The 18,464-nt window shown below is 40.1% G+C and overlaps 1 protein-coding gene across 2 annotated transcripts in view; it reads left to right on the top strand.

Annotated features, from left to right (window-relative positions):
• Nucleotides 1-1,099: 1,099 nt before the first annotated feature.
• LOC138807201 (retinoblastoma-like protein 2) overlaps nucleotides 1,100-18,464 on the top strand; it is a 66,681-nt gene continuing 49,316 nt past the window's right edge. For both annotated transcript variants that reach the window (XM_069992784.1, XM_069992783.1), the window contains exons 1-5: nucleotides 1,100-1,410; nucleotides 5,481-5,611; nucleotides 7,487-7,687; nucleotides 12,578-12,642; nucleotides 17,597-17,725. In XM_069992784.1, the coding sequence (XP_069848885.1) occupies nucleotides 1,168-1,410; nucleotides 5,481-5,611; nucleotides 7,487-7,687; nucleotides 12,578-12,642; nucleotides 17,597-17,725 (769 nt within the window). In that variant the 5' untranslated portion in view covers nucleotides 1,100-1,167. The remainder of the gene's footprint in view (nucleotides 1,411-5,480; nucleotides 5,612-7,486; nucleotides 7,688-12,577; nucleotides 12,643-17,596; nucleotides 17,726-18,464) is intronic.

Raw genomic sequence — 18,464 nt, 5'->3', positions numbered from 1 at the left:
TTCTTTTTTTGTGTGTGTGGCCATATCCTGGGGTTTAACCTCAGGGCCTTGGCTTTGTCCTTGAGCTTTTGTGCTAAAGGCTTGTGCCACAACTTGAGGCACAACTGTGTTTCTGGCTTTTTTCTGTGTGGTTAGTTGGAGATAAGCATCTCATGAATTTTGTTTTCCCTGGTAGCTCCAAACCATCATCCCCAAATCCCAGCATCCCGAGTAGCTCAGATTACAGGCATGAGCCATTGGTGCCCAACTCCGGCTAGGTGGCTGGTAAAAACTGACGCTGTAAATATATAATTTTCCCCGTGGGAAATCTATTACTGCGGTAGAAAAAAAGTAGTTCTTTGGGACAATTTGTTGTTGTTGTTGTTGTTTGGGTCCAGTTGTGGGGCCTGAACTCTGGGCCTGGGCGCTGTCCCTCAGCTCTTCAGCTCAAGGCGAGCGCTCTACCACTTGAGCTACAGCGCCACTTCCGGTTTTCTGGTGGTTTATTAGAGATAGGAGTCTCACGGTCTCTCCTGCCCGGGCTGGCTTTGAACCGCGATCCTCAGATCTCAGTCTCCTGAGTAGCTAGGATTACAGGCGTAAGCCACCAGCGCCCGGCTGTTGTTTTAATACTGGGTTTTGGAACTCAGGACCTTTGCCTTTGCTAGCCAGGCACTCTGCCACTTGAGTCACACCTCCAGTCTAACTAATCAGTAAAGAGCTAAGAATTAGTAGCAACACCGAGTCACTGCGATGATCCTTATTTATGCATTTACTTATTGGATAAAGGTCTCCCGGTGATGAAGTTATTGGAACAGCTTGGAGAGTAATCTTCGCCATGTCAGTATTTCTTAGATCTTTTTTCCTTTCCAGAACCGAGCGGTCTCACTGGTCGAGAGATAGAGCTTTTACGTCAACCCCAAAGGAAAGACGCAAGCTGATGGTTGTTGTGGTTGTTGTGTTTTTGCTTTTTTTTAACGCATGACTTTTGGCCGCCGCGCGCTCCCGGCCTGGACTACATTTCCCAGCAGGCCACGCTCCGACCTACGGATGCCTTCGTGACGCAGATCGCCGTTAGCGACGGCGCAGTCGCGGTGCGAGCGGCCGGCCGGCGGGCGCTTCACGGTTTGAATGGCTGAGGGCCCGGGCCCTCGTCACACTTGAGGACCGGCAGCCCAGGGTGGTGCCATGCCGTCTGGAGGGGACCAGTCGCCGCCACCCCTGCCTCCTCCTCCGGCGGCGGCAGCAGCCTCGGAAGAGGAGGAGGACGAGGACGGGGAGGCCGAGGACGCCGCGCAGCCGGCGGGGTCCCCGACCCCTCAGGTCCAGCAGCGGTTCGACGAGCTGTGCTGCAGCCTCAACATGGACGAGGCGGCGCGGGCCGAGGCCTGGGACAGCTACCGGAGCATGAGCGAGAGCTATACGCTGGAGGTGAGCGCGGGGGGCCGGGAGGGGCCGTCGGGCCTAGTCAGCGGGGTGCGCCGCGGAAGCGGGGGCCGCGGGGGCCCGGAGGGCGCGGGGCCCGGCCGGCGGCGGCGAGCGCTGCCCCATCGCTTCCCGTTCGGGCTTGCGGCGGGGGGGTTGCTTGAGAGGGCAAACCGACCAAACACAAAAAAGGTGTGCGCAGCCCGTGGGCCCCGCCCCGCCCCGCCCCGCCCCGCGGGGGTCCGGGGACAGGTGCTCGGGGTGGACCCGCGGAGGAGTGGGGCCGGCGGCGCCTCGGAGCTCTCCCCCTTCAGCTGTGGGCAACCCCGCCGGTGCCTCCGCCCGGACCTCGCCTCCCCGAGCGCCGACGCCTGGCGTCGAGAGGTGTGTTTAGTTAGGTTGTAAACAAACCCAGACCGATCCTTCCTCCTTGGTTGGTGGCCATCGGGGCCGCGTCTGTCTGAACGACCTTTCGGGTTTCGTGGTGACACCGGTTGGTTGGGTGTCTTTCTTCCCACCGGGCTTCATCGGACCTTAGGGGGGGAGCGGGGGGGGAGGGGGGAGAAGGGGGAAGGGGAACGAAGGCCCTTCTAGCCAGTGCCTGTCAACTCCGCAGGCACCTCCCCTCCGTGGGCCAATGGGAACCGACACGGAAGTCCTTTCTGTTTATCAGCTGTTTGGTTGCCCGGGCGTTGCAGCTTTTAAACATTTACCGGCCATTTGATTTTTCTCAAGTACTTAGAAAACATAAGGAAAGTAGGACAAAACGGCTCAAGATGTGAAGGTGTTAACTATAACACAGTGTTTATGTGCATCCGCTGATTAGATATTTTTCAGCCTATTAGTCTATTCATATATAAATAGATTTCAATTCATTTACTGGTTTCCTCTCCCCATTGTGATATCTATAAAATAAAGACAGTGATATGATGGCTTTAGAATCTTAACAGAGCCATGTGACTTTGAACAGGTAAGGGAAAGTGTAGTTGTCTGCACACAAAGCTTGTTCTTAGGCTGAGAACGCTAAGAGGTCCAATTCATTCCTCTCAGATCTCTCTGGTTTCCGTTAGTCCGGCAAAGAGAAGGACTCTTTCAGCTTGAAAGGCATTTTGTACCTCCACACAAGCTCTGTTTGTCATCAATAAGAACCTATAAATCAGGTGCTGGTGGCTCACATGTGTAATCCTAGCTCAAGAGGATCGCGATTCAAAGCCAGCCCAGACAGGAACGTCTGTGAGACTCTTATCTCCAAATAACCACCAGAAAACCGGAAGTGGCACTGTGGCTTAAGTGGTAGAGTGATAGCCTTGAGCTGAGGAGCTCAGGGACAGCGCCCAGGTCGAGAGTTCAAGCCCCTCGACCGACCAAAAAACAAAAACAAGATCCTATAAATTATTCCAATCATCATATGGTTGAAATATTTCGTCTTAGAGCTGTTGTTATACAGCAGGTGATTAAATAATAGATAGTAACTTATTTTTGGAAATGTATTTCATTACTTGATTTTACTGATTAGTGAGACTTTAGTCTCAGCTTCTTAGCCTCATGAACTCAACAAATGCATGAATATTTGTTCATTTATCAAATATTTTTCTGAGAGCTTATTATTTGCCATAGTATTATTATAGGTGCTAGGGATAAACAGGGAGCTTGTCAGTGTGGCCTGGCAGTCTCCTGGAAGTATGAAATACAAAATAAAGCACACAGTATGTTTAACTCTTCATACTGGTAATAGAATTGAATCTTTTGAAATTTTGTATTTTCTTTGTTTTATTCTTGCAGCTCAAGAATAAAGCAAAGAAAGTACAAAATTAAGTAAATGCTCTCAGGCCTTGCAAAATGAACTCTCTAAAACTAAATAATTAGCTCCTGGTGTTAAACCCTAGTGTATGGCAGACTTTTCAACTGATCTGCTTGACATTATAGGTTGTGTAGTCATGAGTTGTATTTTTGAGGGTGCTTATTTTTAGCATATGGACTTAACACTTTTTTAGGATTAAAATAAGCCTAGAGTGTACTCTTCTGTTGTCTATAACCTCTTTAGTACAGATTACTTTATATATCCCTCTACCATTCCATTTGTCCTGCAAGCACTATTAAATTCTCATATACAAGACTAATTTTTTTCTTCCTTTTTAGTTGAAAATTCTCTACAACCAAAATAGACCATAATAGATCATCTTCTTTGGACCATTTATTAAAATACAAGATAATGTTGTGACTATATTTCCTCAGAGATCTGCATGTATAGTAAAGAAACAGAATAGGTGGGCTGGGAAGGTGGCTCAGTGGTAGAGCGCTTGCCTTGCATGCATGAGGCCCTGGGTTCGATTCCTCAGCACCACATAAGCAAAAAGAAAAAAAAAAATCCGGAAGTGGTGCTCAAGTGGTAGAGTGCTAGCCTTGAGCTGAAGAGCTCAGAACAGTGCCCAGGCCCAGAGTTCAGTCCCCCCGACCAGACCCAAAAAAAAAAAAGAAACAGAATAGTTATGAAGCTAAATTTATTGTGAGATCTTGTAAATGAGGACTGAGTATGGCTTATGGGGTAGACCATTTGCCTAGTGAATTGGGGCTCTGAGTTCAGTTTCCTCGCATTGTCAAAGGTCAGAACAATTCAATACAAAAAGCAAGGGAAGAATATTATAAAACCATGGGACTGAAGATGTAGCTGTAGTGGTAGAATGCTTGCTTAGCATGTGTAAATCTTTAGCATCACATACACAAATTTATAAAATCATTTTCCTTTATTTTTTAATAGAAAAGTATATTATACTATAATTGTGTTTTGAGCTAATGTATATGAAAGTAAACAATAGAGACTTTCCAATTTCTATTTTTATTTTTTATTTATTTATTTATTTTTTGGGTTCGGTCATGGGGCCTGAACTCTGGGCCTGGGCGCTGTTCCTCAGCTCTTCAGCTCAAGGCTAATGCTCTTCCACTTGAGCCACAGTGCCACTTCCGGCTTTTTTCTTTATGTGGTGCTGAGGAATCGAACCCAGGGCCTCAGGCATGCAAGGCAAGCGCTCTACCACTGAGCCACCTTCCCAGCCCCCAATTTCTATTTTTAATTTAAACCAGCATAATAAGATATACTACTTCCCTTCAATTTAACACTTACAGTGTGTTTTGATGAAGTGTAAAGTTAGTGGCAAGAATGTACATTCAAACTAAATTTTTTTTTTTTTTGTCGGTCGTGGGGCTTGAACTCTGGGCCTGGGCGTTGTCCCTCAGCTCTTCAGCTCAAGGCCAGTGCTCTACCACTTGAGCTACAGCGCCACTTCCGGTTTTCTGGTGGTTTATTGGAGATAGGAGTCTCACAGTCTTTCTTGCCCGGGCTGGCTTTGAACCGCAATCCTCAGATCTCAGCCTCCTGAGTAGCTAGGATTACAGGCGTGAGCCACCAGCGCCCGGCTCAAACTAAATTTTGTATCTACTTCTAGTGTTCTAGATTTTAAGCAAAAATGTAAAAATTTGTAAGTAACAATATTACAGTATAGTCGTGAACCAAATTATCCTAAGTGACATAAAACAATATTTTGTTTTGCCCACAAATTCTGTGGGTCAGAAATTCAGACAGGGCACAATGAGGATGCCATGTTTCTGCCTTACAATTTCTGATTCCTAACCTGAAAGACTTGAGCAGCTGGGGACTGGCACAGTTGGGGCTTTTGGGATGTCTGTATATAACTGACCACTCCAAAGGATCTGTCTCCAAAATGGTAGGTAAAGGCAGCCAGAGTTTTTACAGGTGGGTTTAGGAATTCCAAAGGACATGACCTGAAAGAGCCAGATGGAATCTGTGATTGTTGAATTATATAACATCACTTCTATCTATGTTAATAGGTGTGGTGGTCACCCACTGTAAGAGGACTCAGGCCCTGCCCACCTTCAAGGTGAGGGAACACTTCCCACAGAAGAATGTCAGTGTCACATTGTATGAAGAGCATGTAGGGCAGGGCCATCATTGGAAAACAGTACCCCATAAACATATAAACACTTTCAGTTGAAACATAAAGAATTTTTATACTGAAGCATAGAGTGCCTTAGCTAAAACTCTTTTTTTTTTTTTACAGGGAAATGATCTTCATTGGTTAGCATGTGCCTTATATGTGGCTTGCAGAAAATCTGTTCCCACTGTAAGCAAAGGGACAGTTGAAGGAAACTATGTGTCTTTAACTAGAATCCTGCGCTGTTCAGAACAGAGGTAACTATTTTACAGTTTTAAAAATGAAGTGTGGATATGATAAAAAAAAAAAAAAAAAAAGCTCAGAAGTCATAGTTGTAATGAAACAGTTATTCTCTGTTAATTGTTTTCTGAGGATTTGTACTTATGGATTGCTGAGTTTTAAGCTATATCTTGATTTTCCTTTGCACCTCAAAGTTGATAGTCATATTTTACTAATTGGATAAAATATTTGTATTGTAGTTATTAGGCATTGTTTTAGAAGAATTAATTTTAATGGTTCTAACTTACTATATAATATTGGGATAAACTTAAAGATATTGAGAAACTTTTTTGGTACTCTGTTGAAAAGGTAAATGAAATACCAAATAAATGGTATTATGCTTAGATGTGTACCCACAGGACTTGTGTCTTAACATATATGGAGGGGCTGGGAAGGTGGCTCAGTGGTAGAGCACTTGCCTTGCATGCATGAGGCCCTGGGTTCGATTCCTCAGCATCACATAAGCAAAAAAGAAAAAAGCTGGAAGTGGTGCTGTGGCTCAAGTGGTAGAGCGCTAGCCTTGAGCTGAAGAGCTGAGGGATAGCACCCAGGCCCAGAGTTCAGGCCCCATGACCAGACCCCCCCCACCCCCCCCCAAAAAAAAATATATGGAGTGTGTAGTAAAATGAAGGTCACATTCTCCACTTGGGGTAATCCCTAAAGAAACTCCTACATGCATATATGATGATTTGTTTAATGTTTTTTGCCATAAAAATTAGAAACAACCTATACGATTAAATGAATGCCCAAAAAATGGTATATTCATAGGAAGGAATGTTTTTAGAAAATCAAGAAGTCAGATCCACATGTAGCAACATTAATGAACCTCAGAAACATTGTAAGTAGCAGTTTCAGAATGCTGCTTACAGTATACTGTATTTTATATAAAATGTGAAAGCACATACAACATGGTTCTGTGTGTCTAGTAAGTAGGAAAACAAAGATGGAAAGGAATCTAACTTTAGAATGATGATTATCTTTGGGGAGAAGAGTAGAGAATGGTATTAGGGAGGAGTCCTAGTAAGAATTTTGGCTGTTTCAATAATATTTTAGCTCTTAAAAGAATTTAAAGCAAGCCTGGCAGTTTTTATCCCTATGTTAATATTTGTTAGCCCTGGAAGCTGGGTATGTCTATGTTGGTTCTTGTGTTGTTTCCTCTAGCCAGCTCTTCAGGGGTGGGGATGGAGCTCAGGGCCTTGGTTTTGCTAGGCAGGCATTCTACCACTGAGCTACTAATTTTACTTTGTCTTTAAAAAATATTTCATGGTACTTCCAGGTGCTGGTGGCTCATGCCTATATTCCTAACTACTCAGGAGATTCAGATATGAGGATCATGGTTCGAAGTCAGCCTGGGCAGGAAAATGCATGAGATTCTTACCTCCAATAAAGTACCAATATAAAAAAAAAATCTGGAAGTGGAATTGTGTGTGGCTCAAGTGCTAGAGCTGCTAGCCTTGATCAAAAACAGCTCAGGGACAGCACCCAGCCTCTGAGTTCAAGCCTAAAAGATTGGTATGCATGCATGTGCACATGTGTGCGCGCGTGCATACACACACACCCATAATAAAAAAACCATACACAAACACACTCCCCATAACAAAAATAAACACACATATACACATAAACACACACCCTGTAATAAAAAAAAAAAAAAAACCCTCAGCTAATCTATAAACAAAAGGGAAGATCGAGTAGTAAGCTAGTTTGTAGTAAGCTAGTCAAAGAAATGAGTTGTGGTTTTATATAACTCTCTAAATGTAATATAATTTAATGAGTTAATTTTTATTTAATTTACATATATTGATATACTTTATGTTCTGAAAAATACTATTTTTTAAAATCTTTACTGTCAGCTTAATTGAATTTTTTAACAAGATGAAGAAGTGGGAAGATATGGCAAATCTACCCCCACATTTCAGAGAACGGACCGAGAGATTGGAAAGAAACTTTACTGTTTCAGCTGTAATTTTTAAGAAATATGAACCAATTTTTCAAGATATTTTCAAATATCCCCAAGAGGAGCAACCTCGTCATCAAAGAGGAAGAAAACAGAGGTATGTTTTATATTTGTTATTTAAGAATACACCTTTCTGTGCTGCAGTTTTCATATCTCAAGGTTTTTTATAGTCTCCAAAAAGTGACAGGATTTCATAAGTAATCTTTTTCCCCATGACTTTTCTCTTAATAATCTTGGACCAGACACATATTGACCACTATGTTTTCTACTACTGACTACATAGACTATTACTTGATTTCTATTTCAAAAACGAGTAATATCTCTATGCATTTTGATATATATATAGTTGAGAGTAGAGAAACGGGATCAAGGGAGGATATGAAAACTGAAAGTGTTAAGAATTTGTTCTTTTTGATAGGTCTGCAAAGAGTAACACTTTCTGGCTTAGTGCCTGTCTACCTTTCCTTATAACTGAGGGGAATTATGGCATATAAGTTTTCCTCCTTTAACATGAAAGTTTTTTCATAAAGCATGGAAATTTTTCTTAAAAGAACACAGGAAAAGTGTTGATAAACAAAGTATAGGGAAAGATTTAAAATTATGTGACTTATAATATTAGTTTTTTTTAATATAAAAGTTTCTCAAATTGTGGATGATGTTTACAGTAAGTATAAACATAAAATATGGCCAGGCGCCAGTGGCTCACGCCTGTAATCCTAGCTACTCAGGAGGCTGAGATCTGAGGATTGCAGTTCAAAGCCAGCCTGGGCAGGAAGCTCCGTGAAACTCTTATCTCCAATAAGCACTCAGAAAAACCGGAAGTGGTGCTATAGCTCAAGTGGTAGAGTGCTTGCTTTGAGCTGAAGAGCTGAGGGTCAGCACCCAAGCCCAGAGTTCAAGCCCCACAAAAAAAAAAAATAATAATAATAAGCTTGGTGGTAATGGTTCAGTCCTGTTATCCTGACTATTTAGAAAGCTTGCGATCTCTGAGGGTCATGGTTTGAAAACAGCCTGGGCAGGAAAGTCTGTGTGAGTTTTATCCTTAATCACTAAACAACCCTCCCCCAAAACAAAGAAACTGGATACTCAGGTAGTAGAGTATCAGCCTTGAGTGATAAAGCTAAGTGGACAGCACCAGGCCCTGACATATATAATATATATATATTATTACTGGGGCCTGACTAGGCCCCAGTACATATATAATATATATAGTATGGTAAGTATTATATAAATATTCATATATCATAAAATATATAGTAGATATTAGCAAAACATTCATATTTTTATATAGTGTGCACTAATGTGGAAGTAATTGTTGCAACTTATTTGAAATTTTGGTGAGCTGAGGATTTACAATTAAGCATTCTAAATTTTGGACACAACATTTGTTTTGATTCTCAGCTAGTGTGACCTTTTTTTGGGGGGGTGAGGAGGACCAGTTCTGAGACTTGAACTCAGAGCCTGAGCTGCTTCTGCTCAAGGCTAGCTCTCTATTATTTGAGCCACAACACCACTTTCAACTTTTTTTTTTTTTTTTTTGCTGGTCATGGAGCTTGAACTCTGGGCCTGGGCACTGTTCTGAGCTCTTCAGCTCAAGGCTAGCACTTTACCACTTGAGCCATAGCACCCACTTCCAGCTTTTTCTGTGTATGTGGTACTGAGGAATCGAACCCAGGGCCTCATGCATGCAAGGCAAGCACTCTACCACTGAGCCACCTTCCCAGCCCCTCAACTTTTTCTGAGTAATTTATCTGAGATAAGAGTCATAAAGCTGGGCACTGGGTGCTCACACCTGTAATCCTAGCTACTCAGGAGGCTGAGATCTGAGGATCATGGTTCAAAGCTAGCATGGGCAGCAAAGTCCACGAGACTCTTTTCTCCAGTTAACTACCAGAAAACTGGAAGTGGCACTGTGGTTCAAGTGGTAGAGTGCTGGCCTTGAGCTGAAGAGCTGAGGGATAGCACCCAGGCCCAGAGTTCAAGCCCCACCACCTAGGAAAAAAAAAGAAAGTCTTACAGACTTTCCTGCTCAGGCTGGCTTTGAACTGTGATCCTCAAATTTACTTGATTACAGGCATGAACCATCAGCACCCAGCTTAGTGTGATTATTTAGAGATACAGAATATCTATTTTCTTTGGAATGTCTAGAAAATGATTATATATTGTACTTGTTTTATATTGATTAGGAAATTCTAATAAGGAACTGTAAAATTACTTTAAAAATTTAGTATTTGTCATTCTATTTTACCTCTCTCCCCCTTTTTGATGCTACATGTCAAACCCAGGGCTTTGTGTCTGCCAAGAATGCTCTACCACTGAGCTACACATATAACTCTGTATTATTTTGTAGGTTTTTGCTTGTTTCTTTTTCTTTTTTTTCTTTTAGACAAAATCTTGCCATGCAGCCCAGCTTGGTCTCCAACTTGTGATCTTCCTACTTCAACCTTCTGTGTGCTGAGATTGTAGACATACACAACCACACTGGCTTATTCTAATTTTTATTAGCATTTGCTTCTAACAGTATTACTAACAATTTATGACATTTACTATGTGTTCATTTTTGGGTCCAGAACTCTTCTGTTATCTCAGTTAATCCTTATGACAACCTTATGAGGCTGAGACTTTAGTTACAGATGGGGGAAATAAGCTTCTAGGAGGTTAAGTAAAAATAAGCCCCTGTGAGTTTTAAGTTAAGGTCAACCAATTGATATAACTGGAAAGCATGGAGCTGTTTTTGGAACTAAAGTAGTCCAGCTGTAATAGCCATATGCTTTACCATGACCATATACTGTCTCTTTCACACTATCATTTGGAAGTTTGTATCTTGAGTATTTATTGAGCCCTTACCCACAGGAAGTACTTCTTAGATATTATGCAGAACAACAGATGTTTAAAAACAAAAAAACCACAAACTGTCTTTTGAGAGCTGAGACTAAAATGTGGAGAGGAGGCAAGTTCTATAAAGAATTCAAGTTTGTTCAGTACAACAGATTATAAAAGCACATGAATGCAATTGATAATAGCTATATCTGGATGAGCCAGTCAAATAAGGTTACATGGAATAAGTAGAGGCAGGTATTGAAGGATGGGTCTGATTTTGACAGGTGAATTTGGAGATAATAGAGCCTTCTATGTAGAGGAAATTGCGAGATATGACACAGAAGCATCAGAGCAAGAAGAGCTTTTAGAACAAGTAAATTAGTCCAGTTTTTTCCAGGGTTCTTTAAGTTACAATGAGCTAGAATTTAGAGTAGCTTAAGTGTTGCAAGCTAAAAATTAAAATTTTATCTTGAGAATAATCAAAACCAGAAATAGTTTATCATGTACTATATTAAGGAGGCTACTCTTTGAAGCAGAGTTCTCACATTTAATCTTTGCCATGAATTAGTAAATTAGAGTATAATACTCAAGCAGAATCTCTATCTCTGTTTTTTTTTCCCCTTTGTTTTGGCAGTAAGGGTTTGAACTCAGAACTAAGCACTTGCTAGGCTGGTACTGTACTAAGCCAAACCTCTGCCCTTTTTGCTCTGATTTTAAGCAGGCCTGGACTGGGCTTTGACTATGTATGATTCCCATCATAACTGAGATGACAGATGTATACCTCAGCACAAAGATTTTTCTGGGGCTGGGAAGGTAGCTCAGCGGTAGAGTGCATGCCTTGCAAGCATGAGGCCCTGGGTTCGATTCCTCAGCACCACATAAACAGAAAAAGCCGGAAGTGGCGCTGTGGCTCAGTGGTAGAGCACTAGCCTTGAGCTGAAGAGCTGAGGGACAGCGCCCAGACCCAGAGTTAAGGCCCCATGACCGGCAAAAAAAAAAAAAAAAAAAAAAAAAAGATTTTTCTGGTGAGATAAGAGTCAAGAATTTTTTTGCTTATACTATCCTGGAACCACAGTTCCACTGATTTCAGCTTTGCAAAGTTTGTGGTGATAGGCATGCACTCTTACATCTAGCTGTTGTTGGAGATGAACGAGGGTCTTGTTAACTTTTTTCTCAAATCTCTCAATCACATCTTTTTTAAGTAGCTATGATTACAGGTGTGAGCCACTTTACCCAGTTTAGAATAGTCTATGGATGGATGAAGGCCCAGAGAAGGCAACTGTACCTAGTTAATGATAGCTCTGGAACTGAAGCTAGTCTCTTGATCTTCTCTGGGGTACTTAGCTCTTCTTGGGTCCTTGTTAGCATAAGACTGATGTTATGTGGAGATCACAGATGGCCTGTCCAAACAATGGAAGAGATGTTGGCAGGAAAGCCAAGCTTAAAGTGGTAAACAGCAAAATGCAACAGGTATTTTTTTTTTTTTTTTGCCAGTCATAGGGCTTGAACTCTGGGCCTGGGTACTGTCCCTGAGCTCTTCAGCTCAAGGCTAGCATTCTATCACTTGAGCCATGGAGCCACTTCCAGCTTTTTCTGTTTATGTGGTACTGAGGAATCGAAACCAGGGCTTCATGCATGCTATGCAAGCACTCTACCACTGAGCCACATTCCCAGCCCACAACAGGTATTCTTAATATGTGGAAGTGTAATGGATATAGGTAGGCAAGAGTTTTCATTAAAAAGACCTTTTGTGCTTTGACTTAGTCTAGAATGTATTTAGAGGAGAGGGCTAACACTTGCTCAGCAGTGATAGGGGAGGAAATGGAGAAATATCTAGCTATCCACAGGGGTCTCAAAGCAGGATTAGCTATGCTAATCTCATCAAAAAAACCTATTGTTTTTATTTTCTGCCTTACATATCTTGACTTCAAAAAGTTTAAATAATCTTCAGAATTGTTTTCTTTCTGTCATGAGTTCTTGCTCTGGCTCCCCACTATTTTCTTCCAGTATATGGTTGGGTCAGAATTTCTTACACATCCCCCAGGAAGCTGAATATGGTATTACTCCTCTTGTATGAGCTTTGTTTTACACCTGACTTACAATCACTTGGGATGTCTTTTTCTAAATTCTTCTGTTTGTCTCATAACTTTTTTTTCCTTCCCCAAAGGCGACAGCCCTGTACCGTGTCTGAAATTTTCCATTTTTGTTGGGTGCTTTTTATATATGCAAAAGGTAAGAAAAAGTAATGTTTAGATTTTAATTAGTTCACTTAAATTTTCAGATATTATTTTACCAACCTGTAATACATATCTGGAAGAGATCCTCACTGAAAATTTCTCAAGGGTTTTTACCTTAGATTTTTTTTTTTTTTTACTTTAGTTTTTGATGCTGGACCTGGGGCTTAAACCTAGGGTCTGGGCACTGTTCCTCAGCTTTTGTGCTCAAATATGGTACTCTTCCATTTGAGCTATAGCTCAACTTTTTGGTGATTAATTGGAGATAAGAGTTTCATGGACATCTCTGCCTGGGCTGGCTTCAAACTGTGATCCTCAGATCTCAAACTCCTGAGTAGCTAAGATTATAGACATGAGCCTCTAGTGCCTGACCCTCAGATGCTTTAAGTGAAAAGTCTTTTGAATTCCATAATATCCAAATCTTCTCTTACTAAATGGGAAATCCTTTAATTTTATTCTTAGTCAACAACCTATTGACCCAAAGCTATTCTTCTGAATTATGAACTGAAGTCACCTTATTCTGTTATTAAGTTGTATTTTCAGTGTTGGGTTTTGTTTTTTTTTTTAATGAGACATGTCTCATTCAACTGAGTGGGACTGACATGTCTTAGTCATGACTGATTATCTTAAGAAACGCTCAGATTACTTTTTTTTTGGTCATGGTCCTGAAATCTAGGTCTGGACGCTATCCTTCAGCTCTTCAGCACAAGGCTAGCACTCTACCACTTAAGCCACAGTGCCACTTCTGGCTTTTTCTGCTTATGAGGTGCTGAGGAATTGAACCTAGGGCCTCAGGCATGCAAGGCAATTACTCTATCACTGAGCCACCTTCCCAGCCCCTACTTTAAAAAAAAACACAAAACATTAAAAAAATTATATTAAATAATTATACAAAGAGGTTACAATTTCATAAGTCAGGTTATGAATATAATGAATCTTGATTGAAGTCACCCCTTCCATTCTTCTCCCCCATTTTTCTCTCTACTATTCTTACCCTCAAGTTACATAGTTCAATTTTTATATAATGTACATTGAATGTCATGACTGCATTTGCCAACCTTTCTTCCTTCATTTTTTGCTTCTTCCCCCTCCCCTCACCCACAAAACATTTTTCCTCTTCCTGGTATTCATTTTGATCAACAGTTCATTAATTGTGTAGGAAAAGTTACACCTTTGCACTCCTTCCCTAAATATACATTCCTTTTGTTAGTTTGTGTGTATATGCATAGAGCTTTGTATATGTTATCATGCATGTTTTTATTTTATAGCCCTAGCTTCCACATATGAGTGAAAATGAGTCATTTGTCTCTAATAGTCTTTCTAATAGATGAATAACTCCATTGTACATATGTACCACATTTTTTTGATCTGCTATCTATTGTAAAACATCTGGGCTGTTCTCACAACTTGGCTATTATGAACGTGGATGTGTAGGTGTCTTTACTATACACTGACTTGTAATGTGTTGGGTAGGTAATTTTATGTTTAGTTTTTTGAGAAATCACCAAAGACCGGTTGTACTAGTTTACATTCCTACAATAATGTAATGGTTCCTTTTATCCCACATACCTACCAACATTTGCTATTGTCCATAGTCTCAGTGCTGGCCAGTCCTACTAGGGTAAGCTGGAATCTCAGTGTTATTTTGATTTACATATCTTTATGGCCAGAAATGTTGATCATTTCCTCATATGCTTATTGGCCATGCTTGCTTCTTTGAGAAGTCTCTATTTAGCTCCTTTGTCCATTTATTAATCAGGCTATTAGTTGAGGGGGGATTTCAAGTTACTTTCTATATAATCAAATGCCTTGGACACAGTTTTTCTCATTCAATATGTCTAAGATATGCATTAACTGAAATACTCTCTAGTACTTTAGTCTTTAGTATTTCTATGTAGGAATAGTTCTTAGCATCTAAAGGGGGAAAGAAAGTATAGTTATACCAGTTACTGATTATAGCTTTTTCTGTAGTCTATGCAGTATACTTTTGCCACTAAATAATGCTGTAAAATGTGGAGTTGAAAACAATATGTCTGGAGCTAGAAGGAATTTCACAAGTGTAGAACTTGATAATAGAAAAAATTTAGTAATATATTTTATATATGATCTCTTGGTCTCAAAATAACTTACTATATTCTAGATCTTAGTAACCTCAGGATGCAATTTTCTTTTTAGTAAAAACTTGTACTTTTTTAATTAAAGGAAGTTCTTTAGGGCTTTTCTTTAGCATATCCAATTTGTTTGCATGCTATATTTGTGTGGTGTGATTACTTAATAAATTGAGGGTTACTTGTGACAGTAGATCAGATAACCAAGATGGTTCCTAAGTGACTAATGGATGGGTGACACACATAACATGAAAAAACTAAACACAGATGATTCGTATCTCAGGCAAGATAGAGCCAAGAGCCAGACAACAGAGCACTGAGAGATTTCATCATGCAGTTTAAAATTTAGAGGTTGTGCTGGGTGCTGGTGTTCTACCCCTTTAATCTTAGCTGCTCAGGAGGCTGAGATCTGAGAATCTTGCTTCAGAACTAACCCAAGTAGACAAGGATGAGACTCTTTAACCGGCAAAAAGCCAGAAGTGGAGGTGTGGTGCAAGAGGCAGATCACTAGTCCTGAGGGAAAACCAAATAAGACTCTGAGGCCCTGAGCTCAAGTCCGAGAACCAGCACATAAACACATTAAAAACAAAAACCTCAAGTATTTCTGAAAATTTCCACTTAATATTTTGGGCCTCTGTTGACCAAAATAAACAGAAACTTCAAAAAAAGAAACTGTGAAGTTGGGTGCCAGTGGCTCATACCTATTATCCTAGCTACTCTGATAGCTGAGATCTGAGGATCGTGGTTTGAAGCCATTCTGGGCAGGAAAGTCTGAGACTGGTCAACCAGCAAAAAGCTAAAAGTAGAGCTCAAGACATAGAGCTTGAAAAAGCTAAAGGACACCAGGCCCTGAGTTTAAGCCCCGCTACCAAAAAAGAGAGAGAGACAGAGAGAGAGAGAGAGATCATGTAAAAGGGAGTATTACATAGAAGAGATTCTTACCACTAGATGTAGTATTTCAGCTAACTCGAAGATTAGACTTGTAAAACAGAAGCAGAGCTAGGATTTGAACCCATATCTCTTGGATCTTGGTTTCATGTTGATTGTAAAGGCTTCTGGCAAGGATGTGTCATGCCATTGATTTCTAGGTATATTTTACATATAGCTGGTCCTCTTTAACTAGTTAAGTGAGAGTCATCCTTTCTTTGAGCTATGTTTGTGATTTATAAGAAATATAAGAAATATGAGCTGTTGAGTATGCTTTCTATTATACTTGACAGCTTTCTCTCCCTTCTTTTTCCTTTTCTCCCTTCCCTTCCTCTTTTTGGTCATGCAGATTGAACTCAGTGCCACTCACTTGCTAGGTCAGTACTGTCACTTAACCCATGTCCCCAAGTCCTTTTGGTTTTAGTTTGTTTTTCACATCAAGTCTTGTGACTTTGCTCCAGACTGCTTACACCACAATTCTGGTATCTCTGCCTCCCGAATAACTGGAATTATCGGTGTGCACCATGATGCCCAGCTTATTTTTGAGACCCTGGGCTGAAAAAAGTCCTGAGTAGCTGTGATTACAAATATTAGCAGAGTGCCTAGCTTGGAAACATGTTAGGTTGGAGATGTGGCTCAAGTGGTATAGTATTTGCTTTAGTATTCCATGAGCCCTCAGTTCAGTCTTCAGCAAAAGTAAAACATAAATAAAATAGTGACAGGATCAGTGGTATGGAATAAAGGAAGACGAATATATAACATTATAGTGGCTACCACAAGTTTAGCTTGCATGATGATATTACATATTATAGTAATCATTTCATATGATTGTATTGGGCAGGTACCCTGGCTTCTAGGATTTGTTTTAAAGAGATCTCTGTGTGTGTGTGTGTATTTAGAAGTGTATATTATATCTGTTTTGTATGTATATGCATTTGGTACTATATAAACTTAAAATTGTGCGTGCATATGTGCTTGCGTGCGTGCGTGCGTGTGTGTGTGTGTCCTGAGATTTGAACTCTAGGCCTAGGCACTGTCCCTGAGCTCTTTTTGCTCAAGGTTAGCATTCTACCACTTGGGCCATAGTGTCATTTCTGGCCTTTTTCATGCTTAATTGGAGATAAAAGTCTCTAGGATTTTCCTGCCCAGGCTGGCTTTGAACCTCATTCCTTAGATACCAGCTTCCTAAGTAGCTAAGATTACAGACAGGAGCCTCTGGTACCCAGCTGCTTAAAATAATTTTATTGTCCTTATTTTGGTTATAGTTCATTAACAGAAAGAGCAGAACTTGACATATTTTTGTGTGTGTGTGTATGCAATGATCTCAGTGGTTGAATTTTATCTTACTAATTCAGTTTATAATAATTTGATCCAGGCTCAGTCTAGACTAATGGCTCAAGCCCTATGGGACTCACACTAAAAAACAAAAAACAACAACCATTGAGGCTCTGATTAAGTTTTTGGCCTTTTTAAATGTAAATGTGTGAGAAAAACAATTATATGAATCATTTTTCAGCTCTTTATGACTTTCCAGTAATTTTTATGGCAGAAAATGTTTTCATGTAAAATGAATTTTTTTACACTTTGAGATAATTTATAATATTGTGTGTGGGGAATTTTCAAAGATTAGACCAATATAATAAAGTTTAGTCTGCTATTACATATTTAGTAAATGCTTCTTTAATGAATATATGAATTAATGTATAGCACTTTTAATAGTTTCGTTCTTATCAACTCTTAGAAATTTATTAAATGTAAGAGTAATATTTCAAACTACAAATTTGCCACAACATTTAATGCCACCCTTGAGTCAACTTTGTACAGGGTTGTATAATACCATTATAATTAAGTGAATAAATTGTTTTAAAGTATAAAGTTGATGGTAACTTAACCTTTAAATCTTTTATAATCTCACAGGTAATTTTCCTATGATTAGTGATGATTTGGTCAATTCCTACCATCTTCTGCTGTGTGCTTTAGATTTAGTTTATGGAAATGCTATACAGTGTTCCAATCGTAAAGAACTGGTGAATCCTAATTTTAAAGGTAGGTTTTATTTCAAAGATTTTTGAACAGTCTACATTTCTACATTATGTTTCACTCCTAGGGGCCATATATATTCTAAAGATTTGACAATCTCAGAGAACTTGTGTATTTGAAAACTACTCTCATAATATTATCATGGCACTTAAAAATAGGAGTAAGCACTCTACAGAGAGGCAAATATCACAAAGTTTAAGGACTTGAATAGCAGTTTTAGAAGTTTTATGAAATAGTAAAGAAAAGATTTAAAAACTCAGAGTAGCAAAGATAATGTCAAAGTTGGTAATATTTTACACCATTGACAAACTTCATGCCTGATACACTATTGGAGGCAAAAAAGATTTTACTAATCTCATTTCTTTGTTGTCACAGAATAAATTCTGTAAGTAAAGTAGTATTTTTCTCCTAAACTGCCACAAGTATTGTAATGAAAATCATCTTGGGATGCATTTAATGTGTGTTAAAATGTGTAATTTCTCTAAGGAATATATTAGTCAGAGCCCAAATTATGATATATAAAACAAATATTAAAAAGTATAAGCTGGGGGGCTGGGAGGGTGGCTCAGTGGTAGAGCGCTTGCCTTGCATGCCTGAGGCCCTGGGTTTGATTCCTCAGTACCACATAAGCAAATAGAAAAAAGCCAGAAGTGGCGCTGTGGCTCAAGTGGTAGAGCGCTAGCCTTGAGCTGAAGAGCTGAGGGACAGTGCCCAGGCCCAGAGTTCAAGCCCTATGACCGGACCC

The sequence above is a fragment of the Dipodomys merriami genome, unplaced genomic scaffold, assembly GCF_024711535.1.
Source record: "Dipodomys merriami isolate MVZ:Mamm:240054 unplaced genomic scaffold, mDipMer1.0.p SCAF_415, whole genome shotgun sequence".
Taxonomy (NCBI): domain Eukaryota; kingdom Metazoa; phylum Chordata; class Mammalia; order Rodentia; family Heteromyidae; genus Dipodomys; species Dipodomys merriami.
This window is presented reverse-complemented; position numbering and strand designations above follow the sequence as displayed.